Source organism: Phyllostomus hastatus, unplaced genomic scaffold (genome assembly GCF_019186645.2).
Source record: "Phyllostomus hastatus isolate PE091 unplaced genomic scaffold, TTU_PhHast_1.1 phas_scaffold_1066, whole genome shotgun sequence".
In the NCBI taxonomy this organism is placed as follows: domain Eukaryota; kingdom Metazoa; phylum Chordata; class Mammalia; order Chiroptera; family Phyllostomidae; genus Phyllostomus; species Phyllostomus hastatus.
In genome coordinates, this window is record NW_025334004.1 from 25,232,189 (window position 1) to 25,259,036 (window position 26,848).

At 56.6% G+C, this 26,848-nt stretch overlaps 1 protein-coding gene across 2 annotated transcripts in view; it reads right to left on the reverse strand.

Annotated features, from left to right (window-relative positions):
• Nucleotides 1-566: 566 nt before the first annotated feature.
• Nucleotides 567-26,848, reverse strand: part of HSPA12A (heat shock protein family A (Hsp70) member 12A) — a 135,948-nt gene continuing 109,666 nt past the window's right edge. For both annotated transcript variants that reach the window (XM_045854230.1, XM_045854231.1), the window contains 8 exons: nucleotides 25,759-25,863; nucleotides 21,208-21,324; nucleotides 13,671-13,842; nucleotides 9,787-9,873; nucleotides 9,112-9,216; nucleotides 7,314-7,572; nucleotides 5,611-5,714; nucleotides 567-4,708 (listed from right to left, as the gene is read on the reverse strand). In XM_045854230.1, coding sequence (XP_045710186.1) covers nucleotides 4,071-4,708; nucleotides 5,611-5,714; nucleotides 7,314-7,572; nucleotides 9,112-9,216; nucleotides 9,787-9,873; nucleotides 13,671-13,842; nucleotides 21,208-21,324; nucleotides 25,759-25,863 — 1,587 coding nt within the window. In that variant the 3' untranslated portion in view covers nucleotides 567-4,070. The remainder of the gene's footprint in view (nucleotides 4,709-5,610; nucleotides 5,715-7,313; nucleotides 7,573-9,111; nucleotides 9,217-9,786; nucleotides 9,874-13,670; nucleotides 13,843-21,207; nucleotides 21,325-25,758; nucleotides 25,864-26,848) is intronic.

Here is a 26,848-nt window from a genome sequence, read left to right on the forward strand (position 1 = left end):
CCCGTACAGAGAAGGAAGTGGAGGCCAGACTGCTGGGCTGGGCGACACTGTTTTCTAATACTCCTTTGTCTGTTTACTGCACCTCCCAGCCTTCCCTACCTCACACTGTCCAGAAGTTTCCAGGGCCAACTCTGGAGGGCGATCCAGACATAGAGTTGGAATAAACCCAAGACTCTAGATGCAGCAGCCAGCTTGGTGTGCCTGCCGGGATGTCAGAGGGCAAGGCACCGACCCGACCTTGTGCCTTTTTTTTTTTTTAAACAACCTTCAGTGGGCTCAGTGGCGTTGTCAGCGGCCCCCCTGGCTTACCTGCGCTTCCTCTGGCCAGGCCACCTTCATCCATTCTGGAGGGGAAGGGGGCTCCATAGACGGCGAGGGAGCCTGCCTTCCCAGCAAACCAAGGGGCCAGTCTGGTTGCAATGAGAGTGGGCAAAGCTTTGCTGCACCTGAACGATCTATCTCCCTGACATGGGGGGCAGGAGGAGGTCGGCAACCATGCACTTGAAGTTCCATTTACACGTTCAGAGCAGGAGAAAAAAAAAAGGCTGGGCCACATGAGATCCCGAGTTTTGTTTTATTGGACATCTGTGAAGACAGAGTTTGCAGATACAACCTCGTCAAGTCGTGGACTGCTGCAAGGTTCTGCGAAGTTCGAACAAGACCCCTGTGAGGATACAGTTCCTTATTCCAAGCAGGTGAGAAGTGTAACAACATCAAGGCCGACAACTTTTTACAGTAGTCATCCAGTTAGGCCGTTTCCCGGCATAACTATGCAGCTTAATCACAGCTATTTCGTCTCTACAACGTGAAATTCGATCGTCGACTAATAATGCATTTTGACTCCTGTTTATATGGGTGCATGCGATTCTTTGCCACCCTGGCGATTAACCAGACCTGGACTCTAAAAGCTAAACTTGATCTAAATATCATTCTAATGATAGGGCAGGCTCGGTAATCTGGACGCATCTTAGCCATCGCTTTGCAAAAACGCTTGTGCGTCTCCTCCCCTTTCTTATCTTGTCTGTCATTCAGCACTTATTAACGCCTGCTGTGTACAGAAAGGGCAGTTACAAAGGAAATCTTTCTCCAGTTCTGCCTCGGAGAAAGGCGAACATAAGATAATAAGCCAGGGACAACTGAGTAACCTGTCGAGACGACAGGCCTTTTAGAAATTTTCTAAGATTAGAAAATGTGTCCAGGCGTGCCCATCCAGCTCTCTTACTCGGCTGTCCTTCCATGGGGGGAGGGGGAAGCACAGATCTGAGGACCCCCTTTACGGGGTTCCACTACTGGGGCTGCATCTTTGGGACCAGAAGAAAGTCCAGTGAAAGTATCACGCCCCCTCCACCCTCTATCTGCCGACTCTACAGACTTCAGCCAGCTCATTTGAAGAGAAATATATAGTAGACAAGGAGACGTCCTTAGTGCAAGGTGGGAAAGGCCTTCCATTAGCCAAAAAAAAGAGGGACTTGACTGTTTCACCCGCACTTACACTTAATGCAGTGGAGAAGCTGGGTCTGCGCCCCAGCCGGTCCCTTCCTTTGTCCCTGGCGCACCGGAAGCCGCGCGGGAGGTGGACCCCATTTCGCCCTCAGAGCCCCTGCCCCGCCCCACAAGGGGCGTGAGGAATTTTCCTAGGTTTTCCTGCACACGGCCACTTTGCTTACAGAACCAGAATGTTCAGCTCTCCGAGGCTGGACAGGAGAATGGATACATTATTATGCTCCTTTAAACACGACCTGTGACCCTGTGGAAAGGATGGGTGTGTAGGAAGGTCTGACGAAGCTGTTGACCAGGCGGCCAGTCTGCCCGGCGCTCGTCTGCCGCTCGGTCTTGCGTACGATGTCCGCAGCTTAGGATCGGTACGGATCGCGGAGTAGTAAGCCTACTTAAGAAATGAAACCTTGAAAAATTAAAGGCAGCAACGAAATTCAGAGAGCATGTTTCTTTTCTTTGAACCAGAAAAGCACATTATAGAAATAAAGAATCTGTACAATCTTCTAACACGGTATGTACATAAAATTATATTACTTATAACTCAATAGAAAAGTCTTATTTGCAGAGTATGGCTGGCGACACCAGAGACCCACAGCACGTGGCCTTTGGAGCAGAGCAGGCAGCAAGCAAGCCCTGGCGGGCACACCTGTGTACCTGGACGAGCGGCCCAGTGACGGCCGTGTGACGAGCGCCCCCAAGTTCTGCGGTTGCTTGTGTTTCACATTCTAGTAGGGACTTCTGCAGCGGGTGAGGTGACAAAGGAGACACGTTAAAATGACATTAGAAATGCTACTGCAGATCTGCGGACGGCGGTGAGCACTCAAAGCTAGCGCGCTCGCCCTTCCTTCGCTCACTGCGCATGCCCCAGGGTTCCAAATGGAAGGGAATGCCAGCGGGTGGGAGGGCAGCTCTGAGCCGACCACTTGGGCCGGGAGTCGGGGGTCTGGTTGTCGATCCTCCCTGGGCTCCTGGACGGTGGAGAGGAAGGCTGTCTTTGGGAGTGGGGGACGCAGGCCCCACCCGTCGGCGCCTCGGTCGGTCCCTTTCTTAGGGCGCCTTTCTTCCCATCTGCTGACCTTCCTGGGAGGGTTAGAGGCGCCACTCCCAAGCCAGCTGGGGCCCCAGCCCCATTCACGAGAGGACAAGGTTGCTGCTCCTCGGGGAGACCGGTCTGCGCCTGGGCTCTCCACACAGCCCTAGCAGAGCGGTTCTCAGATGTCGGCCAGACCACCGTCTCCCGCAGCGCCTACTGAAACCCGCAGACCCTGGTCCCCTTCTCCAAGACTTGACTTCCGTCTGTAAAAGGGGTAGGATCCAGGAACCTGTCTGCCTGTCTGCTCTAGTGTTCTGCAGCTGGTACAGGACACTACATTAGTGATAACAGTGTCAGGGGTACAATGCAGCGACCGGACACTTCCAGGAACCTCTTTTAACCAACACCCTCCAGGGGGTAACCCACAAATCTGCTTTGAAAAAAAACAAACAAACTTGGCTTAATTCATGAAGTATAGATCTCGAAATTCCTCTGGGACAGAATTTAAAAACTAACCATTTTAATGCAAGAGTTCATGGAACAGATGCATTGCCTGTGTACTGACGATGCATTTCTTTGAAAATGTGGGGATGAACGACCAACACTTTCAGGGGGCTGAGGGTAAGCTGGGAGGAGGGAGCCAATTTAAAATATGCACATTTTCCAAGGTGAGGGGTTGTCCCAGATTCCTGGGCTTGGTGACAAGAACAAGTGAAAATGCACCTCATTTTCTTCTAAAAAAAAAAAAATCCCACTGAGATTAACTGGCAGTACTTATGAATTCAGAAATCAGGAGTTGGCGTTCTGATGCCTAAAATTACACAGCACGTGATGCGGGACGGCAGCAGCATCCATTTCCACCGGAGCGAGTCGTCGCCAGCCGCAGAGCTGGGGCGCCAGCCCTTCCCCTCGCACGGATCCCGGTGGACGAGCCAGGGCTGCAGCTACTCTTCACGGGACCCATTTGGAATTTAAATGACGACAGCCTCAAATAGGGCCCAGCATGGGCAGTCCTCTCCCACCAGCTGAAAATGCTCCAACTTCCCACTGAATCTCCACTCCTGATCAAGTGACGAGCAAAAGCAATGAACGGCAGGTGGGTGGCATTTCATATCGACTGCCATCCAAAAAAGAAAAAGAAAAATGTGAAAAGCGAAGCCTGGGAAAGATGAAGAATCTCCTCCTGGCTCAAGGCTCTCGTGGCGAATCCAGAAGGACGGCGGCAGAACGCCCAGAATTCTGCTTCCTGAGGAGCAAGCGAGCTCCGTTGCTGGGCAGAGACGCACGGGTTCCCGTCTCTGACCGCTTTCCTTGCGTTTCCCGTCCCCAAACCTCAATCTTCATTTCCCGACAGCTTCTCTGACTCCAGTGTGCCCTCAAAAATCCCTAAAAATGTCTAGCCCTGGTCTCATCTTCCCTGCTGAAATTCAGTGTGGGGGGGGCGGTGTCAGAGGTCAAGGGCATGGACAGAACGGTCAGGGCTGAGGTCAGCAGATGCAGGTGAGCTGAGTCCAAGGGGGCGGGCGACGGGGAGGGCCGGTCAGTAATTTAAGAAGTCTATCCCGACCTTGACACTCTTTGAGGTGGCTATATCGACGGCCGTGGCCTTGATCTCGGTGTCCCCAAACTGCATGAGAGTCTGGATCTCCCTCCGGGCGGGCACGGCGGCGCCGCCCGTCCCCGTGAGATCCAGGCGCAGCGTGCCGCACTTCTTCACCCCGGGGTCGGTGATGAAGCTCACGTTGTCGCGCTCCGAGCTGTAGATGTTGATGACGATGACGAGCTGCGAGGGCTTGGCCGGCGTGTAGCTGCGCTTGACCAGCTCGCCCAGGGCCACGGACTGGTCGGCGGAGATGAACTTGTCGAAGACGTCGGTGCACCAGCGGGTGCCGTCCTTCACCAGCAGCTTCTCGGGCGGGTGCTTGCCCTCCACGTAGCGGTTCAGCACGCCCACCCCGTAGGTGAGTGGGGACCGGCGCACCTTGATGACGGCGGGGTCCAGGCCGAAAAGGACGGCGCCCTTGAGGATGGTGAGGCCCACGTCCTGGGGGATGATGATGCGGCACTTGTCCCCGAAGGCGGCCTGGACTGCCTGCTGCAGGAGCGGGGCCTCGGCGAAGCCGCCCACCAGGAAGAGGAACTTGACCGTGGATACCTCGGGCTTCTGAAACAGGTCCCCTGGAAGGCAAGGGGGCGGGATGACATCCTGCCGCCAAAGCCAGCAGCCAAGGGGGACTGGGTGGCCTGAGGACGTGGGCAGTGGGCACACCCAACTGGAGGGCAGGCTTCGTTTGACCAGAATTTTTGTAGAGCTGGTCTTTCAAAGAAAGGGGGTTTGCACACCAACGTGCTTTTATTCGGGAATAAAAAGCGCTGCTACGGCCAAGGAGAAACCCACTTTCACGGTAGACGGTGATCGTGTTGAGTGGTCATCATTGTGCATCAGGGACACTCCTAACTCTCGCAAGCCTGTGGCTCTGTTGAGTGAGTCGGGCTCTTTGGTTTACATAGAGATCCCAGCCCACCCCCAGGGGTTGTGATTTGGTAGGAGAGGGGAGGAAGGGGTGGGGGCCTGGATACCGGGTACTGAAAAAGGTCCCCGGTGAGTCCCCTGTGTGCCCTTGAGGACACAGAGGCCACAAGGCCACTGAGATAGCACACAGCCGCACAGCCAGACTCTGTGTCCCCTCCTGTGGGGACCTGTCTTTGGTCCACGCAACAGTCCCTTCTCCCCTGCGAGGGTCGGGGCTCCTGATGTTTCCCCATCGGGCAGAGAGGCTGCGCACAGCTGGGGCTTGGGGCCTGGGGCCTGGGGCTGGAGGGTGACATTGCTGCTGCAGAGCTCGCAGCTCTCGGACCACTGGGGCCACAGGGAGCGCCCCAGGGAGGACAGACTCTCCGCTGCTTTCAGTGCCTGGGAAGCAGGGGTCTGGAGCCTGTGCCCAGCATCTGCCCAGGGACGTGCTCCGGGCCCCGGCCATCTGCCAGCCCGACTTCACATGCACAGTCGGAGATGCCGGAAAAGTCGGTCCCCGTCCTCGGCTCCGCCCGTGAGCGGCTGAGCCCTGGCCGAGACTTACGGAGGTGCTCAATGATGCTGTCGATGGTCGGCTTGAAAAGGGCGTTCATGGCATCTGGACTCATCCTCAGCATGCCCTGCGAGGACCACTTCACAAAATCCACGCTGCGGGCCACGGCACAGAGAGAAACAGGTGGTGAGTGTATAAACTGTGCCCAGAGACTCGGACAGGCAGAGGCACGGGCCCCGGCAGGACGGCTGCCCTATCCGAGGGCTGAAAGGCGTTTTAAAGGCCTTGGAAACACTCTAAACTGCCAGGACCTCAGCCCTTAGAGAAAGCTCCAACGCTAAGACGCAGGCTCTTCTGTTCCTCTTTGCCTTCCACTGTGGCCAACCTTCCCCGGGGAGAGTGGAGGCCAGCATCTGGTGCAGAGGACAAGGAGATAAAGGGACCTCTCTCTTTCAATGACCATGTTTTGACTCAACAAGCGTCGGATGCGAGTCCATTGAGGGCTCCAGCGATGTGCCCACCTGCTCCTATGCAAGGCAACTGTGTGCTCAGGTGCAGCCTTGCAGGCGCCTGCCCACGAGTGAGAAGCCTAACCCTACCGGCATCCCTCACCGCCTCTGTCGAAGGAGCAGCACATCCAAAGCAGCGGCGTGGGGCCGAAAGAGCCCTGGACAGGGAGGCGAGGCTGCCGGGCTCCCGTCTGGACCTTAGCTGCTCCAGGACTCTGGGCAAGGATTTGCTCTGAGCCCCAGCTTTCCGTCTGCAAACCAAGGATAATGCCACTTGCCTTACCTCCCGCCCAGGGGTGGCTGTGGAGATCAAGGTGAATGCCCCATCTGTGGAAACGTTTTGGAATCTCTAGTACTAAAGGAAAGCCAGGGGCTACGGGGTACAGGGTGTACCCCGCCTGTGCTCAAGTTTAAAGGGACCAAACAAATGGCATCTCTGTCCCTGAAGCAAAGCACATACCAGCTGCCTCCCCACATCGCATTCTAAATGATGCCATGTGTCACAGACGAGGAATTTTTTCCGCGGTCTAGGCCAAAGGACAATGTGGGAGGGTGTGGCGTGACCCAGTGGCTGGCCGCGGCCAGTCTCCCCAGGGAGGGCTGGCAGGCCCCAGCACTAGGCAGGCGGGACCCGGGAGTCAGCCAGGGGCAGAAGGAACATTAGCCTAGTGAGGTCAGGCTAGGACCCCGCTCCGAGAGCAGGAAGACCTGGGTTCGAATCTGCTTTGTTCCCCACAAATAGGAACCAGGGCCTCTCAGAGAAACAACCAGTGACGGAGGAGGCGGGGCGTGCACTAGCTGAATCAGGGCGTCTCCACCGACCACAAGACACAGGCAGTCGGAGACCACCAAGGTCGTACTAATGACACAGGAGCCAACCCGAAGAGGGTCCCATGGGCCAAGATGGGACAATTGGAACATGGCTAAGGATGTAACTGCATGGTTTACAATACACCAGATATGCTCAAATCCATGGGTTCCTAGTGATACTCTCCTTGCACATCCGCCAATACTACTACTACTACTACTACCACCACCACCAATTAATAAAGAACCCCTTTGTCGCTTTGGAGGATGCTATGGGATAAACAACTTCTTAAACAAAAATCTCATAGATGGAAAGGAAGCACCCAGCACTGGTCTTTCCCACTGAACTACACTTCGGGGCACCCACCCCGCGGCGGCAAAGCCTCCCCCAGCTCCGCTCCCCCCGAGGGCCCCGAGCCGAGGGCCAGCCCCACTCACTTGCTCTTCCTCAAGGCGTGCTCCACACTGTGCCCACGGAACTTCTTGTAGTAATCGATGAAGGAGAAGGGCAGCGTGATGTTCAGCGGGTTGGTTCGGTCCGGGGCGGCCGCCCTTTTGCGAGACTCGAACGCAATCATCAGGTCCACCCAGGCGGCAGGACGCTTGATTTTGAACTGTTCGATAAAATCCTCTCCAAATATTTTACACAGGAGCTTTTCAAATTCATAGTCCACTCCTAAGGATCCGTAGGGCCCGCCTGCGTCAGGAACACAACGGAGCCTGCCATGTCACAGGCGGCGAGAAACGGAGCCCGTGCGCGCGGAGAGCCAGCCCGCCCGCCCGGTTCTCCCCCCAAACACGGAGGAGCACAGACTCGGGCCCCCTGGGTGGGAGCCTGCCGCTGTGATTCTGCTTAGGTTCCTCTCATGCCTCATGGAGGAATGTTTAAAATCAACTACTCTTTAAATAAAAGCGACACACTGAAGGCACCAGGAGCGCCGTGGTTTTCACAAGCGGGCCTCGCTCAGTCCTTGTGTGTTGGGAACCGCCCTGACTGGTATCAGAGGCTGAAACCTCCGCCTAGCTAAGGCTAAGGGAACGCCCTTGGAACTGTAAGCCAGCAAGGAGACAAAAGCTTATCTCCCTGGCAGGAATGCTGTTTCTGCTGCTTTATTCATGACTGAACCCCCAAAAGCTTGGTTGGTTAGCCAAAGACGGGTAAGATTCCCCACGGGGGGAACGACCTAAGCCAGGCACGATCACTTTGGGAGGCCCCCCCAAAAGAAAGACTTGGGGGGCTGCAGCAAAAGGGGGTGATGGACCCTCACTCCTCGGCTTTGATAAAGTCTGAGTTCTCAGCGTCCGGAAGAAAATCTTATCTCTCGGTGGCCTTAGTTCCCTTGCTCCACCTAAGCCTGAAACAATGACAGGGTGGTGCAGCTCGGTACTGAGAAGTGCGGATTCCCCGGGGTGATCAGGACTAAGAAAGAACATGTAAATTACTGTGAAACCTCCTTTGTTTAGAATGTTCTCAGTTGAATGAGAAGGGTCTTAGGAGGAAGTTATTTTGTTCCTCAGTCTTACAGCTCTTTGACCCCCAACTCAATAGACCGGCAGAGTTCTTTGTTTTCTATAGTTCCTTACTTCCCCGAATGAGTACTGTACTTTACCTGAATTATTATGCAAAATGAGCCTAATAAAAGCAGGTATGGACGGTAAATCAGCGCGCTCCCCATTGGGGGGGTGGCCATTCTGTCCCTACTTCCCCACAGAAACTAGTCTGTCTCTGTGCATGTGTGTTGTTTTTTCTCGCGTGTTTATCGTCGAGCCATCCACAGCGTTCCGTGGTCACTGCTGGCCGGTGACCCACGCGCAACACTTGTGTCCACTCATCACTCGTCACCCCCCCCCCACCCAAGGGAAGGAGCCTGTCCTTGGCTTTGGCAGCCTGGATCCAAGTCCAGGTGTCCTGGGACCCTCCTAGAAAGCTGAGCCACAGCGCTGCATCCCAAGTGACATCCGGTTTCGGTCACACCCTCCCACAACTTCCCGAAAGAAACTTTCTCCTCGGCCAGGAGCTGAAACAGGCTCGCTTTACGCCAGGAGCCAAGTTACGGTGGTGTGCGTTTCAGAGAAGAGTTAGCTGCACTTCGCTTCTCGATCTTAAATAAGCCTCGTCACCTTCTCCTGCCTGCTGTCCCGCGTGCCGGTGGCACGGAGACAACGAGACACTGAGAGGAATCCGAAACGAGTGGACCGGCCCAGGTAGGAGGCAGTCAGCCACGCTGGGGCTCACCTGTGGCTTTGTACAGTTCTTTCAGGTGCCCCTCCGGGAGCCGTATCTGGTGCACCGTCAGGTCGACGGTGCCGCCGCCACTGTCCACAACCACGTATTTGTCCCCTGGTAAAAAGAAAAACAAAACAGCCATCCTTTACACAGACTGCTGCGCGGCACGCCACCCTGAAGCAAGCTGGTGGGCGATGCCCCGTACGCCCCACGCTCCTCACGAGGACAGCGGGTTTGCCCGTGAGCTGCACAGCGCATCACTCGTGGCCGAAGAGGTGGTGCTGTCCGCCAGAGCGCCGCTAGTGCGGGTGACAGAGAGCCCGGGGGCGTGAATCTCTCAAACTGCGCATTCACAGCATATGCTGGTGCACACCCGGCGTGCCCAAGTGGACAGCTTCCTGCCACGTTAACAGCGCCGTAAAGTGACCTGCTGTTTAACAGAAGACTTTGCCCTGGAACTGGTGAGAGTTCCAATCCCTACCTTTCTCCGGAAGCATCTATGTGGCTTTAAAACATGCAAAATTACAGCTCCAAGAAAGAGCTCGCCCTGGGTGGGTAGTGTTGAAAACCGACTGATTTTGGACACTTTCCAAAAGTGCAGAACAAACAAGTAGGAGAGCATGTTTGCCGGCAGCGCACGCACACACAAACCCAGCACAGGCAAAGGACGTTCAAGGACGCTACCTTCCTCCAGCTCGGACCAGATCTCTCCTATGACATTCTCCACCAAAAAGGTCCGACTCTGCCGGTTACGCCGTACGTGCTCCTTGGCTGGTGGCCGACAGAAAGAAAACAATGCCGGGTAAGAGCGTGAAAAAGCGGGCGGTCAGTCGTCGGCAGTCAGTGGAGGCTACAGCATGAGGAGGCGTAGGGACAGAACATTTAGCGCGACGTGATCACAACAGCTACAGAACGACAGCACGGGGAATCACCGAACTAGTTCTTCCGGACCCGCGGCTGCTGCCGCCAGCCACCGGCCCTCGCACACTCGTCTGTAGGTCAGCTGCAGGCTGGACCCTGCTGCGGAGCGCCCCTGGATGACAGCCCCACCCTCCAGCGACACGCTGGGAGGAAGGGGTTAACAAAATGGCCAATTTCCTTGCTTTGCTGTCCCAGGGACGAAGCGGCCTGCCAAGAAGCCGTCAGTGCGCTTGGTGAAATAATTTCACATGAAGCAACTCTGATGCAAGGGAAGTGGGGCATGAGTTCCTAACCTGGATCCCGGATGAACTGGACGGGAGCCGCTGCCTGAAGCCAGTGTGCTCGCTGGCCGCTAGGTGGCGCGTTTGAAACTGGCAAAGCCCCGCACCACCCTCTCCCTGAGCACTGAAGGACCCTGGCTGTGGCTGCGGGGACTTCAGCAGCGAGGACGCCGCGGTGCGTGGGGGATTCATCTCCCACTGGCCTCCTGACAGCCCCGGGAGGCAGACGGGGGGCACAACTCATGGTCCCGTGTTGAGATGAGGAAAGCAGGCCAGGGAGGTGAGGGACTTACACTCCCACACTGTCTTGCAGCCTGAAATTAACCCTGCGACCAAGGACCCCCATGCCGCTGAGAGGTCACAATTTACGGTGAAGTCTGAAAAAGCAGAGTGCACAGGCGAAGAAGTGGGACAGGTGCAGTGGCAGGATACCTGGGAGGCAGCAGGGCACGGCTGAGGTGGGAATTTGGGCAACTCGGCCGTCCTTGGCCTCAGTTTCCTCATCCATAAAACAGGGGTAATCAGACTTGCCTAAGTTCCTCACAGGCGGAGCGGGGACTGGCTCTCTGATTCGTCCCAAGCAGCCAGTGTGACCCCTGGCTCGCAGTGGGGGACAATGAAGGTAAAGCGCCAAGTCTGGGACCTGGTGCCCAACAAGGCCCGCCACCACGCGAGGCTTGGAGCAGCCACCTAGCTTCACGGATACGGGCTCTGTGCCCCTCCCCCACCTTTGTCCACGCCCCTTTCGTCGGTCCCTAAATGGGGTTTGCAGACTTTGAACTGCCCTGCAAATCCCTCCGCTGCTGTTCATCTACTAGAAGACCCTGGACCCTCCAGCCTTTCAGCAAGGAGCAGTGTTTGCAAAACAGCGTCTTCTCTGGGGACTAGGATGGCACATGCTGGGCCAGCTCTAAGTTCCCCGGGCCCTGGTTTACGGTGGGTGGGGAGGCTGTTCCCTGATTCAGGAGCTCCTGCAGGCCTGGGAGGGATCCCCAAATTCGGGGCTTCTCTCTTGTTCCCAGCACCGGCTCCAGATGAATTTCTACGGCAGATCTTGTAACGGGCACCTGCTTCCCTAAAACAATGAAGATGGCTAACAGAATGGCCCTCGTAAAAAACGGCCAAGCGAAGCTAACAAAACATGTTCTGAGCGCTCAAAAAAATTACCCCATTTTTCAGGTAAATTAAGCCCATTTTGTGAAAAATGTATCCTTTTACTGATGTCATTAAATCTTCCTGGAGAAAAATAAACGACCAGCAGCCAACCCAGAGGCGCTGGGGGCGGAGCACTGGCTCGTCCTCCTCCGTGCTGTCCCCTGGGAGTCCACCAGGGGGCGCCTCCGGGCAGCAGACGGCCTGGGGGGGCGGGGTCTCGGGGCGCCAACGCGCCCCAGGCGCTCCTGATCAAGGGCCCTGCCAGGCCTCCCCAGACAGCACCCAGTCTTTCTGGGAGAGAAGCCTTGACTGCAGCCCAAGGCTGGGACGGACCCCTGCCGCTCTGCCGGCAATCTGAAGATTTAAAGACCTGAAGACGGTCTGAGCACAGGAGACAACAGCAAAGTCCACAAGGCATAGGACGCAGGCACAGAGCAGTGTGGAGGGAGACAGGGCGTGTGGGAGGACAGGACACCAGAAACCGAGCTCCCGGGGAAGGCCAGCACGCAAAAACAGTCCTCCCCGCCAACGGGTTACAGTTAGGCAGGGGTAAGAAGAGCTAACTCGAATTAGCCAATTCTCAGGCATTTCTTTTTCTGAACAACTAAGTAAAAACCAGCGAGTAAGACAAAAAGCCCAGTCATTCCTCTTTTTTTTTTTCCAGTTAAAATAATGAAGGTGGAAATTTAAATAACTATGTCACCCTGAGGATTCAGAACAATGCAGTTGACTTAGTGGTAAGGCTAACCCAGGCGTGTGCCGAGGCCGAGCACTGCTAGGAAAAGGCAAGCCAAGCCCTGAGGTTTAAGGGGAAGCCTGTTTTGCCCCGGCTGGTGTGGCTCAGCGGATTGAGTGCCAGCTTGCAAAGCAAAGGGTCGCTGGTTCAATTCCCAGTCAGGACACATGCCTGGGTCGTGAGCCAGGCCGGGCCCCCAGTAGGGGGCACACGAGAGGCAACCATACATTGATGTTTCTCTCCCTCTCTTTATCCTCCCCTTCCCCTGTCTCTTAAAATAAATAAAATATTTAAAGGGAAGCCTGCTGGCACACATTCCGGATGCACTGGATCTGAGGTGCGAGCCCACAGCCCTGGCAGGCTGAGGCAGCGGCGTGGTGACAGGGCACTCTGTGCTACTGTCTTGGGACTGAAGCTCCCAGCCTCCCCAGTCTTGGGTGGAAATGCAGAGTGGGGGCCTCGGGGGCAGCGCTACCCTGTGAAGAGGAGGAACAGGAGAGGCCAGGAGGAGACGGCCCGGTGCCCTCTGGGCAGGAATGTGCACCTGCTAAGGGTGATCCCGGGTCCCAGGGTCTCAGGTGTGCCTCAGGTGGGCAGACCAAGGAAAACCTGGGGACAAGGCCAAGGGGGAACCGTTTGTGATGGTCCTGGCACATGTCCCCCTCTCTTCTGGGACTTGGCCTTCTTGAGTGGGTGACGGGTGGGTTTTTGCCCCCGAGGCCCTCACCTGGGGACAGAGCTCGGAGCTGTGCGCCACCCCACAGAATTCTGATGAACTTCCCAAGCCACTCACAAGGGTGGCTCTGACCCTGACCTCAGGGGTCTGCAAACTCTGTGGCCCTGAACAGACCCACAGAGCCCTGGGTACCAGAGAGAACAGTTCTGGGGACCAGGACTGTGACCCCCGTACATGCAGGTAAGTACAAAAAAGTTCCTTAAGAGCCCCCTTAGGCAGGTGACCTTTTCCACGGCTGAGTGAATCATCAGCCCTTTTCATCCGCAGATTTAACTCTCGCCAGGTTCATAGCGAAGACACGGAATGAGCTCATCACACACAAAGTGGCCTCAATGAGTGAGTCAGCAATAAATCAACAGTCTTAATGGAAGAGTTAATAACAGGCAAATGGCATTAGATTAAGAATCAGTTAACAGACGAGAAAGATTAAGAGAAGTAAAACGCAAGGCCAAGGACTGCTCTCAGGCCCCCCTCAAGTTTCTGGAAAGAAATGCCCTCCCCCCCTCTTAAGGCACATGGGTGGGTGATGAACCGGGGTACCCACTGCCAAGTTTACCGGGGCCCCTTGGAGGGGCCAGGTGAAGGGGGGGGCTGAGCACAGAGATGCTTAACACCAGCCTCTCTGGGGGCATCTTGATTCTCCGTCACAGCACTGAGTGCATTTACATAACAGAGGCCCGGGCACATGCAGGGGCGGGAGGGGAGAGAGCGGGGAGGGGGAGAGAGAGAGCAGAGGTACCCTGTGCAAACCCAGCTCCTACTGTGTCTCTGGAGCTGTACCCATTGACGGCTGCCTTGCTGCTCAGCTCAATCATCTGGTGCAGCCGCAGCTTCCGGCAGTAGATGGAGGCCGCCTCGGGCTCCAAGGCGATGATGAGCTGCTCCGAGTTCTCGGGGGAGGCCAGGCCTGCCTGGAAGACAGAAGCCGAGGCTGGGACCAGGGCTCCCTGGGCGGGACTGCCCGAGGACACTCACCCCTGGGACGGTCATCCCCAAGGAAGGGACACTCATGCTTTCCTGGTTTGAGAGATTCCCTCCACAGGCCTCTGCAGGGCTTAGAGTTGGCGGTGACTGGGTGCTGGGCCCCAAGCCAGGTACCCAAACACTGGCTGAAGAAAACATAAGCACCCTTGGGGAATGCCGGACTCTGGGCCACGGGGCCTCTTACATCTGGGGCTTGCTTGGCCCATAACTGAGAAGCATGAGGGGGGAAAGGCCCCAAAATTTTGAAAACCGTTATAGCGGGGAAGGCATAGGGTCTGTTTTTGCTTATAATAAGCCAAACAGCCCCACCGAGTCAGAACAAGCCCCAGTCTTCGCTGGGCTAGGATGCGGTGGCCCGTCACCAGTCCTCAGCGGGCATCAGACTTTGCTGCGTGGGAATCCGACTGGGGGTCCCAGCGCTCCAGGAGCAACCCCCCTGCAATCCACACGGCTCCCCTCTTCCTGGAGTGTGGGTGCACAGGCAGCTGGCAGTCTCCTCATCCCTTGAATAGCGGTATTGCTTCTGCTGTGGCACCTGGCTCGTTCCAGTCCCGTTCCTTCGGACCTTCAGAGGGCCAGTCCGGGAAGCTCTGGGATCACCCTGCCCACCTCTCATGGCCTTGAACTTGAGCACCAGCTCCCACTTGCTTGATGAAGCTGCTCAAGCACACGGGGTTTCCTTGGCTGCCCGCACGATGGAAAACGGAGGCATGCTGCGCTCCTGTCACCGCAGTGTTTGTTGTCTTTGGTCCCGTTTCCTAGGGAACCTCGGGAGGCTGTCCTGGTGCCACACCCACTTGGTGGAAGGCCCCCAGCTCTGCACTCAGCTCCTGAGGTTCAGCGGCCTCACCCTGTAGGCCGGGGGTGGAAGGTCTTCCTGATGTCGCACATGCCCAATGGCCTCCCCCGGGAGGAGCTGGCCTGCAGTCACCAGGGGAAGGAGCTAAGGACGTGCAATTGTGTGTGTGTGGGGGGGGGGGGGGCAGGTTATAATGTAAGAAATGCAAAGGACCTTGAGGCCCTTCGTCCAACTCCTTCACTTTCTGCAGAGACCAAAGCTCAGAGAGGGAGGGCGACCAACTGTCCCGGCTTTACTGGGATATGGGCCTTTGAGTCCCTGGAGCTCAAAGGTACCCAGCCCACAGTGGCAGGGCGGGCACGGCCCCGATCTCGTGCCTGGCAGTCTGGCTCTCTGCTTGCTTCCCAGCTGCCCTGGTCTCAGTGAGTCCGGTTACCGGGGCGGGGCACGGGCCTTCGGGAGGCCTTGGACAGAGCTCCCCGGCGCGTCTAATGCTCCCCCCTCAACAGGCTTCAAGGCACGATCTCTACCCCTTTCCTCCGGGACAGCACCTGATGACACACTGCCTGTACCTGCCCACACCATCTCCAAAATGAACCAGTAAATTATGTCTCCCCGAGAAACCACGAGCAGGCAGGGGACTGAACACCTCCATTCTGCCAATACCTAATGCCTGAAGCAGGTGGGAAAACTTCAGGAAGAATGACTCTGCAAAGCCAGACGGGACAGCACGTCCTGCCCCCTCCACAGGAAACCTGCCTCCTCAGCGCCTTGCACCCCGGGCTGCGCCCCATCAGCTCGGGCCCTGGGTTGAAGAAATGGGGGGTCTGACCTTTGCTGACACACTTCAACAGACCACGGACACAGATGTGTGACAGGAGTTCCCACTGCTCCCTGTTCAAGGATTAGAAGTCCCCTGTTCCAGCCTCACTTGCTCACAGGGTCACATCAGACACCCCTGGCACAAAACCAGCTGAGGTTTCAGTACCCGGTGAAAGAGGGCATGGGTTACACACCGGAAGTGCCACCAGAGATGGTGAGGCCTCGGAACCTCCATCCGCAGGATTCCAGAGGAGGAAACCCAAAACAAAACCAAGAGGAGCCCCTCCTAAAGGGACAGCCCTCTCGGGTTCCCTTTTCCGCCTTCGTGGGTTTGCAAGGTCAAGGAGCTCCTACAGTGGAAGCCCCCAGGCCTGGCTTCTACAACACAGGGTGAGGACAGAAAGACCAGTCGCGCCTGTGTGCATCAGACTCTCCTCCAAGCTCAGAATGGAAAACGAACTTGGGGGCGAGGTGGGGCCAGCAGAAACGCAGAGCGGCGCCCAGGGACTCAGAGTGAAGGAGGGAAGGCAAAGGCCCTGTCCACTCAAAAGGCACATCACTGCCATCACGTCCTACGGGGACGGCACCCTGCCGGGCAGCCCCCTCCCCCCCCACCGTGTGTCCAGGAAGAGCCCCAAGGCCTGGCAGCGGGGAACGGACGGGAGGACAGAAAGTAACCATCGCTCCTTTCCACACCGCGCCTGGAATTCTGAGCAGGAACTTGGATTTAGACGGGAAACATCTACGCAGGGAAAGTCAAATCAGGGAGACCAGAGGAGTGAGGAGCCTTGAGTCAAGTCGCTCCGCTCGGTGTGTCTGTGTGCACCTGGCGTGTGGCTGACACAGCCCCCTGGGAGGCTGCCCCAGCACGCTGAAAACGCAGAAGGCCCCCGGGACCCAGGTGCCTAAAGCAGTGTGGCGGCACCCGGTGGGGCAGGCCTTCCATCTGTCCCCCCAGCTGGGCTGGCCCGGCTCCACAGCAAAAGTGTCAGCCCATCACCACAGGGCGCTCCCCACGACCCCGGGAGAAGATGCAGATGAGGAATGGGGGTGAAGAGGACCCCGAAGCAGAGGGTAAGAGAAGGCCAGGTCAGAGTGGGGCGGCCAGGCAGTGTCTGGGAGACCCCCTGAGACAGAGGAAGCCCCTCGTTCCTTCGTGCTCCCCGCTGAGAGTTGGGGGGCCGTGCCCCCGCCAGCAGCTCCCACGGTGGCCACAGTGAAAAGCTGAGGGATGGGCAAGAGGATGCAGCTGGCTCTGGGCAGGTTCCACCTCCCCGGGGAGGGGTCCCAGGGCTGCCTGTGGGCTCCGAGAAAAGAAGGAAATACAAGAGAATCCTCCAGACTCAAAAACTCAGCTGTCTTGACCTCTGGGCCGAAGGGCCCAGTGCCCGAAGTGTGGGCTCTGTTTCCACGTCAACACTTGCAGACTCCTCAGCAGAAGCCCTCCGGCCAGCCCGACAGCTGTCGGGAGACCTGGGGGCCAACTGCCTGGGGTCAGGCCAGGAGCACCCGAAGCAGGAGAGTGCTCTCTTTGCTTCTGCCAGTTCTGCCCCTGGAGCGGGGGTCTCACGGCTACCGTGCCGGCGTGAGCACTCCCTCTGCTGGGGCCTGCATGGGTACGTCTGGCCTCTCCTGCAAGACACTCCATTTTCTATGGGCAGCGGGCAAGTCTCCTTGCCCCGCTGCACGCAGTGGGGGCTCAGGGAGGAGCTGCTAAATGAAGGAACTGAGCTTCCCTCCAGCCAGGATCCAGTTCTGCAATTTCCCGGCGCTCCGCTCTGCAAACCTGAACTGGAGCAAGCATTCCGCCCACAGGACCCGGGGACTCTGAAAACACAGAGTGTCTGAACCAAGAGCATGTTACCCCACTTGACTCCTCTGTGCATCTGGGGCAGCGGCGAGGAGCAGCAGGTGGCTGACTTCAGGGAGGCCAAGGCCGTGGGCGTCCACACTGACGACACCACTCCTCCGCCCTGCAGTCAGCTGGAAAAATCCAGCAGGGCTGTGTTTACAGCTGAGAAAAGCGGCCAGATGCCTGAGTGCGCTGCGGGCCCAGCGTCCCGCTGCAGAGGGCTACAGCTGCCTCGGCTCTGGGTGTCACGGGGTTGTTTTTTATGGGTTTTTTTCTGGTATGATTATTTTTCACTGCCATTTGTCCAGGAAGGGAGGCAGATACAAGCTGCAGACCCGCGCTGGGTGCAATCACCCTACGTAGGGAAACCTCACTTATTTAACGGGTTTCTGGAACCTAACAAGAGTTACATACTTTAGGCAGAGTGCCTCTAGAAATAACCTGGACTGCTTCCTCCAGGAAGCCCTCAGGACTCGGTGGAACTGCTTCCCACTCTAGGTCTCTTCTGAAGACCTTAGAAGGGGGATCCACCATTGCTTCTGCTTTTCACTGACGCCCCGCAGGGGTCTGAAGGTGCCCTGCGGCCGTGGGTCACATGAGAAAGAGACATAACCTACTTTTTCAACAGCGCTTGACGCAAGCGGGGATCTGGGAGTTTCCCAGATGAAACGGTTCACAGACCAAGCAGTGAGTCCCTCCCGCGGGAGACGCTGCCTGGGGCCGCATCCCCTGCTCCGCCGAGGCCAGGCCTCTTCCTCCTCCGCCAGCACGGGACTGTGCCCTGGACTTGGGCCCTGGGAACCTCCGACAGGCCCGGAAGGAGAGGCTCCGTTTTCACAGGCAGGCAGGTTGGACGCGCCCAGTTTCCCTGACCACCCTACCCGCTCCGTCCCGCTGCCCCACCCGAAGCCAGGCTGCTGGGTGGGTGGCGCTTCCAGTGGAAGGGTCGATGGGCACTCTGGGGTCTCAGAAGCTGGGTGGGCCAAAGCTGTTGTTTGCTCAGGTTCTACGTTAGGTTTCCTCGGAGAAACCGAAGCAGCAGGGTGTACGCACGCACAGAAAGAGATTTATGGTGAGGAACTGGCTCACACGGGTATAAGGACTGCCAAGTCCGGAGAGCTGCAGTCGGCAAGCTGGAGGACCAGGGGAGCCGATGAGGGTGCAGTTCCTTTGCCGGCAGGTTCAAGACCCAGGAAGGGCAGATGTTTCAGTTCAAGTCCAAAGACAAAACAAAACAAACAAACAAACAAACAAACACAAAACAACCAATGCCCCAGTTTGAAGGCAGGCAGGCAGGAGGAATTCCATCTTATTCCAGGGAGGCTCAGCCTTTTGTTCTACTCATGCCTTCAAGGGATTGGCTGAGGCCCACCCACCCTACGGAGAGCAATCTGCTTTATCTAGGCAATTGATTTAAATGTTCACCTCATCCCAAAACTTGACCCTCACAGCAACACCAAAAATGATGTTTGACCAAATACCTGCGTACCCCTCAGCTCAGTCAAGTTTCCACGTAAAACTGACCATCACAGGTACACATCTTCCTTATTCTAGATAAGGAAGGGTCAGGAGGGAGAGTGGGAGAGATGCTCATTTTGGTCACAAAATAGCAAGCTTCATTTCCATTCTGCCGTGGGGACTCTGTGGTCAAGAGACCACAAGAGACCACAGAGAAGCCAGCAAAGCAACTGTGCCCCCCATGTGCCCTCTGCCCCCTCCCAGAAGCACGAAAGACTTCAGGGAACCGCTCCACGGCAAGCAGCTGGAGAAGAGGAGACGGACCCAGTGCCTACACCGGCCCGGCACCCGGAACACCCTGAGCACAGGTCTGTTGAATGAATGAACAAATGAATGAGAGAGCGAACAGTGACTGAAGGGTCCCTGCCATCCTGAGATCCATTCGGTGACTGTAAACTGAACACAAGTGTCAGATCAGAATTACAAAAGGTGGAAAACCAAGCTGCACCGAACAAAAGACACCCACTACTGAGAAGGCAGGCCTGTTTGCAGAGTGTCTCCAGGCTTCGGAAAGCTAAGTCCCTGCCTCCGCAAACGCTGACACTCCGGCCCTGCTCGGGACCTGCTGACCCTTCCTGAGCTGCTATGGTGGTTCCCGTTTTGATTCGGCCGAACCCCAGATAATGGCACGCCCCTCGGACCGGCTTCCGTCCTCCTCAGCTGCCCCGGTGCTAAGGGGCCACCCCCAGCCCCCACTGCTTCAGAGCTGCTGTCCTTGGAAGGGCCGGCCCAGACTTCCAGCAGCCCTGATGAATCTACTGGTCACTGCCCCTCTTTCTTTTGCAAGCTAAAAATAAGAACTGACCCTTTTCCGGGTCACACGTTTGCTGCTGAGGTCTTCCTGTGGGCTGGAAAACGAGGGTCAGAACCATGAGTCTTGAGTCTCCCTCCTGGGAAAAACTCAGACACCGGGCCGAGGCGTCTCCCCAGACTGCGTCCGGGGGTCCCGTCTGTGGACGCGGCCTGTAGGCTGAGACCACGGGAAAGGTCCGGTACGCTGGGGCTTCTGTGGGCAGCTGAAGCATGTCTGCACTTTCTTTCTTTTTTTTTTTTTTTAAAGAAGTTGCCTCTTTCTGGAACTTCCACCCTCTTCCTTCATCCCTATGAAAACAAATCTATTTTCGGCAGTGACACAGACTGAGCCAGATTCCCACGCTGAGCAGAGGAAGGGGAGAGCAGAGGAGACGGCCCGGGGCAGAGGAGGGAAGACAGGGACTGGGGAAGGAGGGGACCTGCCCCTTCCTTGAACTCCGCCTGCCACCTGGAACGGAGCCCCGAGTGTTGAGTACAATTCACGACGCTGCGGTGCCCCTGGTACGACATTCCCACACTAAGGGTGGGGTCTGGTGGGGGTTTTAAAAGGAAAGGTTCCTACACGTGGCCACAAACTCGACGTCAGAGGTGTGTCCCCTGGGAAAGGTGGCTGTCTCCTGCGAGGTGTGGTGGTGGGCAAGAGGACTCTGCCCGGCCTGGCTCCGGCCGATGGCTCTGAACGCCGATTTTCAGGACACGAAGTTGACCCAGGCCCCCTGGGGGCGGGGGCTTCCATTAACCGAAGGGACTAAGTAAGCAGTACACAGGAGCCAGCGCCATCTCGGAATCCAAACAGCAGGTCAGCGCCACCAGCCCTTCTTGCCGGGGAGTCAGACCCTCAAGAAACCCCGCCGGGGCCCAAGCCGTCTGCACACCGTGCGCGGGTTGGCGGCCATGAGGGTTGGCGGCGCCGAGGTGCCCGCGAGGGACGGGCCGGCCATTGGCCCCAAATGTTCCATCTTCATGGCGCTGTGCTGACCGCATCCTCCCTGCTGTGCCACGGCCCTCACCCGGCGTCTGCCACCAGACAGGCGTGACAGCCCTCCGGCCCCCGTGCGTGCACAGGCGAGACAGGCGGAGGGAAACGGGACCTCCTTTATCTCCCAGCTGCGCATGTGCAGCTTTCAGCGTCGGCTCCCAGCTGGTCTGCCCGGTCCGTACCCGGGGCCTAGTCTCGATTTCTTCCGTGTTCAAATGTTCTTCTTTTCCAAGTCTTTTACTTGAAATTCTCAATTGCGGTCACCCATGAATAAATGTCTCTGGACCGCAGTTTGAAACCCTAGCCCCGGGACTCTGCAGTAGCAATGGGACCTGGAAATGCATAAAGCCGGAAAGAAAACAGAGCCCAGCCCCTCCCCCTTGTCGGTCTGAACCCCGCCCCTCCCCCAGGAAGAGGCCTGCGCTGCTGGAGGACAGCTCAGTGGGTGGCAGTCGCCACCGTGGGCATCGTGGGCCCCCCCTCCCCCGTCTGCTCCGCCCCGCACTCACCTGGTAGGCAGCCTGTCTCATGAACTGCTTGGCGGGCTGCTTCCAGATGGCAGGCACCGTGATGACCCATCTGACATCAGAGTTCTCGAACTCCGAACCCGCCTGGTCGCTCAGCTCCTAAAGCCAAGCAAAGCACCGCAGGTCAGGTGGACAAAGCTGGTCCTCCGGCGGCTCCGCTGGGAACCCAGGCTTCCTGGCTAAGAACTGAACTTCCACAGCCTGCAGAGTTCGCCAGCGTCAGGGAGCAAGGGTCTGCTCTCTGCCTCCTCAGCGAGCAGGGAGCCGCCAGCTCCTCCACGCACTGAATGTGAGCGCAGGCGAGAGGCAGGCAGGTCAGAGACCTCTGGCCACTCCTAGCCATGCGACTGAGGGAAAAGTGACAACCTCTCAGGCCTCAGGTTTCATATCTGTGCAACACAGGCAATAATGCCTGGCTCCTACGGTTGTTAGAGGGAGTAATACTTCTCTGAGCGCTTCCTTAGGGGGAGTTTACTCTGTGTCAGACTTAGGGACTTTGCGTACCCCGTCTCCATCAATCCAGCCACGAATCCTGTTAGGGAGGGACGATAACCCCGCCCCCTTTCTACAGAGGGCAAACTAAGGGCTCGCTATATTGTCTTTTTGACGGTTACGCAGTGAGAAAGTGCAGAGCCAAAATCCGGACTCAGGCGTTGACTTGAAAGGCCAGCGTCTTAACTGCGACACGTGGTCTCCTGTCTAGAGCCGTGCCTGGCCCAGGACAATGCCTAACAACGGTGGCAGCTGTCACAGTTGTCACGGTCAACTACCTCCCCGAAAGCCCAGCACATCAGGGGAGTTTTGCCAGCAGGACAGGAAGGTCAGGAGAGACATAACCGAAGCAAGAACGTGCTGTTCTTAACTGCGGGTTAAGCTTAAAGCCTGTGGATAAACGGGATGAGCAGAAGCCTCCGTTTCCACCAGGTCGCCAAGGACGAGGCGTGTCTCTGGCAGAGTTCTGACTCGGTATTTCCATCTGTAACATGGGGAGAGTGACACTGACCCATGGCATCAGTGGCAAAGTTCAATGAGAACGCACGCGGAGCATCCGCCCCAGAGGAGACCTCTGACAAATACTGGCTCCTCCTCCTCCCCTCCCCTCCTGTTGCCACAGTCCCCGGACAAACCTGACACCAAACCGGACACACCCTGATGCACCTCTGCGGCAGAGCGGCTCGGGAACGCGGTTCGGATGAACCAGCTGCTGGGGTTTTGTTTCCTGATGGGTGTCACACTTTCCCTATTGTTTCAAACCGTTATCTTTGGGCCGACCCACCCTCTCTCTGAACTCACTTCCTCTTCACTCAGTAAACTTTATTTTTTCCTGCCTTTAAATTTTTTTTTCATTTTTAATTATGACAACATACACAGAAAATGTACTATTTTTAAGTGTCCAGTTTGGTAGTAGTTTGTGTACTCAGCATACTTTTTTAAAAAACGTGCACCAAAAACATCTCTGCTCTGGGCCAATGTGAAGCAGCCGGTTTTTTGTTTTTGTTTCTGTTTTATCTTCTTTTTTATCACGTGCTATTTCCTTGCAGGCCTGGCCTGGCCTTCAAAAGCAGGCGAGCGTGGGGCATGTGCTGGGAAGGAGTGTAAGCTGCCTATTACCGTGCAGACTGTCTCTGACTATAAACAGGAAGAGGCTCGGACCCTGAGTGACGGCTTCCCTCGCTTTCTGGAAAGCTGTTTGGATAAGCTGTCAGGCGGAGGACAGCTCGCAGAGAGAGGGGCCTGATGTTAACTGAAGGTCTCATTGTCAGGCCCTTCCGCTTGCTTTCCTTCGTGAACGAGGCTACGCCACGCGTGGGATTTCTGAGATCGGCTTTCGCTCACTCTGGTCCAACATGCAACAGTCCCCTCTGAATCCACGTGTCGGCCCTCTCACGGAGGGGGAGGGCCGGGGGAGGGCCGAGCTCCTGCAAATCTCCCCCAACAGCTTTTCCTCTCGCAGTGTCTTCACACGTCCCCTGCAGGGAGAAGGCGTCCCCTGCAGGGAGAAGGCGCTAGCCAGTGTCCGAGCCAGAGGCGGAGCTGCCGAGCCCGCAACCACCCACTGCGGGCTCTGCTTGACCTTCTGCCTCCTCCCTTCTGAGATGAGCTGTTCGTTCCTTTCTTCTTGGCCAGCTTGGCCCAGGGTCATGGATTTTCTCAAGCCCTAAATCTTCCGTGTGGCTCCTCCTCTACACCCAGGTCCCCCCCCGCGCCCCCCCCCCACCCCGAGCATTCTGCCTCCCTCTGCTCCTTCCACTTTCTCAGACTTGCCACCTGCGGTCAGGCGGACGGGCCCCCACGTGGCCGCCTGGGTCGCCCGGCGCTGAGCCCTCCCCTGGGAGCTGTGCCCTTCGGGATGACAGGGGTCCCCCTCTCGGCGCACCACCTCCTGGGCTGCTCTGCTCTGCTGCCCCCCGGGAATGGGCACGAGGGCGCTCTCCCTTCTCCAGGTCCCAGCGCCTCGCCTCGCCACTGCCTTCCGGTCTCTCCCACGTCCTTCCTTTCTGGCTCTCTCCCCTCTCTCTTTCTTGTAGCATTTTCTTCCAAGACCCACTTCATCCCTTCCCCTGACCCACGCTTTCTTCTTTATTTTCAGGTTCTCCAAATGACCCCATGGTTCTCCGAGTCTCACTCAGGGCCTCACCCTCAGGCCTCAAACAAACCTGCGGCAGGGGCTGCGTCGGCTGCTTCCACAGGGCTGTCCCCCACCCTTGGGACAGCCTCGGGACCACTGTGGTCTCCACCCCTCTAGTACCCACCCTGTGGCCAACGTATTCATCCCCCTGCCAGAAATCCTTTGATGGCTCCCCACTACCCAGAAGTTCCTTGGCTTGGCATTTGAGGCTCTGCACAGTCTCGTCCTGAGCTCACTCACAGCCCCGCTGTATCCCCAGCCTTGCCCTTCGCCAACCCCAAACTACCTGCTTCCCATGGCTGTTTGCTACGTTTTCTTTCCCCTGAACTGTTTGTGTGTTCTTCCACCAGCTTGGAACACCTTGCCTTCCAGCCGTGCTTGAGAGAGACCCCCAATCTGCCTCCTCCAGGAAGCCTTCCCTGCTGCTCCCAACACTGAAATCTCAGTTACCCCTCACAACACCGACCCGCTGACTACTGACCGCATGCTCCTGCATACCGTGTTTACTTCTACACTGCCGGAAAATGCACAGAATTTGGCATCTCAGAAGTACCAAAAAACATAAAGTACTTGAATAAATGAAAGCAGTATCATGTTCTTACTTCTTCTTTGCCTCCCTCTAGCGCTACTTCTAGAATTCTACTCCATTCCATCCTATTCCATTCTATTTCTACAATTCACTAGGTTTCTTCTAGTGATCATATAATACCAGATGCTTCTGAAGTTCCCAGTTGGTTTTGAATAAAGCTCAATACACAAGGCTCTTCAATCACTCGATTTGCACCCACTCAGCGCCATGCCCACGGGAGGGGACGCTGCGTGGACAGCTACATTCCACTTAGAAATTAGCCGCCTTCCACATTCTGGGCCATCACCGCACAAGCCTTGGCAGGGGTGATCCCAGGGGGACTCAGAGCCAGCTTCTCCCATGGTTCTGGGGTAGCGGTGGGGAGTGGAGGAGGGGGAGAAGGAGGGACAGCAGCCATCACTCATGCCAAGTGTTTGCTCTGTGCCGGCCGAGGAGGGCACTTCGGGGCTATTATTTCATTCGCTGTCCGAGGACCCCGAGGCACAGCTACCCGCCTCCCCCTTCAGGTCAGGACCATGGGTACGGGAGACAATGAGCTCCTCGCCCAAGGTCACGCAGGTGCTACACGCGTCTCCTGCCTTTCTTTTCATTTTTTTTTTTTTACTGAGATGTGTTTCACATACCATGAAAGTTCACCTTTGTAAAGTATACAATTCAACGAGTTTTAGAATATTCGCACGGTTTGTGCAAACAGCGCCGCTACCTAATTCCATCACCCGTACCCTTTACCAGTGACTCCCCATTCCCTTTCCCCCCACTGCCCCGAAACCACTATCTAGTTTTTTGTCTCCATGGAGTTGCGTATTCCGGACCTGGAGTATAAACGGATCATACAACATGTGACCTTTTGAGTCTGGCTTCTTTCGCTTAGCATGATGATCTGAAGGCTCATCCGTGCTGTAGCACGGAGCAGTACTTCCTTCCGTTTTATGGGTGAGTAACATTCCGCTGTGTGGGCAGATCCCATTCAGTCATTCAGTTACCCATTCCTCCACCGACGGACATGTGGGTCGTCTCCACTTTTTAGTTACTATGTACGAGTAGTGCTGCCATGTACAAGTGTTTGCGTGAGTAAGTGTTCCCGTTTCTCCTGTGTACACACCAAGGAGTGTGGGAATTGCAGGTCCTGTGATGACTCTGTTTCAGCTTCCGAGGACCTGCTGGGCTGTTTCCAGAGTGGCTGCACCATTTCCACCCCCCCCCCCACGCTCCCCCCACCCAGCAGTTAGGAGCACAGCCCACCTTCTCTCCCTCCAGGCACCCTCGGGGGTGAGTGCACCGCCCACCACAGGCTCTGCCACACCATGGGACCCACCTTCAGCGCCTGCTCCTTAAAGTACTGCAGGGCGTAAGCAAAGATTTCCAGGGCTTTGATTTTCTTGCCATTTGCTGCTGTCAGGTCTGTATCCAAGGTGAGGTCCTGCCAGGAAGAGGGGAATGAAACAGTAAGAAGGCAAAGGAGAGACATGCTTTCTAGCTTTGAAAACGGCTACGCAGAGTTCTGGGGACACTGGTGAGCCATATCTGTGTTTCCCATTGTTTGAGGAGCAGACTAGGATGGGGGGTGTCCTCCCAAAACAGGCCTGGAGGTATACTCCTTGTCCTGGGTAGGAGGCCCTGGCTGTTCCCTTCAGCCCCACCTCCACTTCTCCCTCCTCTCTTCCTCTCTCTTCCTCTCTCTCTCTCTCTCTCTCTCTCTCTCTCTCTCTCTCTCTCTCTCTCTCTCTCTCCCCTCCTCTCCTAGATCCTCTGGGAGCCAGGTTTCAGGGCAGCGACAGAGCCCAGGAACTGAGAAGGGCAGCAGACACCACTGCCAGTGCGATCTGCATACTATTTCCACTCGTGGACACACAGGGTCACCCTCAGGAGCGCCCCAGCAGAGGCTTACATAATCACGTCAACTCACTAACACGCATGATGCCAAACAGGCCTGAAGCTTTCATTCCCCAGCGAGCTGCCAGCCGAGTCACCAAAATAGAAGAGCTCCTATTTTAGGGCTTTTGCTGCCTGATCGGCTGGGAGCCCAGCATCACGACCTCCCTTCCGCCACCAGAGGCTACTAAGCGCAGTCCTTGGGGTAGAGGATGCGCTGCGAAATGCTGTATGGACTGAAGTCATTAAAAAATGACAAGAAACGTCCCTGCAGAGTGGGGGTGGGTGGAGAAAGCCCCCAAATATCCCGGAACCAACAGGCTAGTTACCACCAAGAAAAAAGAATCAGTAAGGCTTCTGGATGGATCCCGGCTGGGTGGTTAGGCTTTGGAGTACGAAGGTGCATCAAGCTGCTGAACCAGCCCTGTGAAGCCTGCCAGTCATCCTGATCCATCTGCACAAGCTCCTCCTCCCAGCCAGCTGCTTCCTGCCCCCTGATGCTCAGTAAAGACACCCCAGCTTTTGGGCAGCGG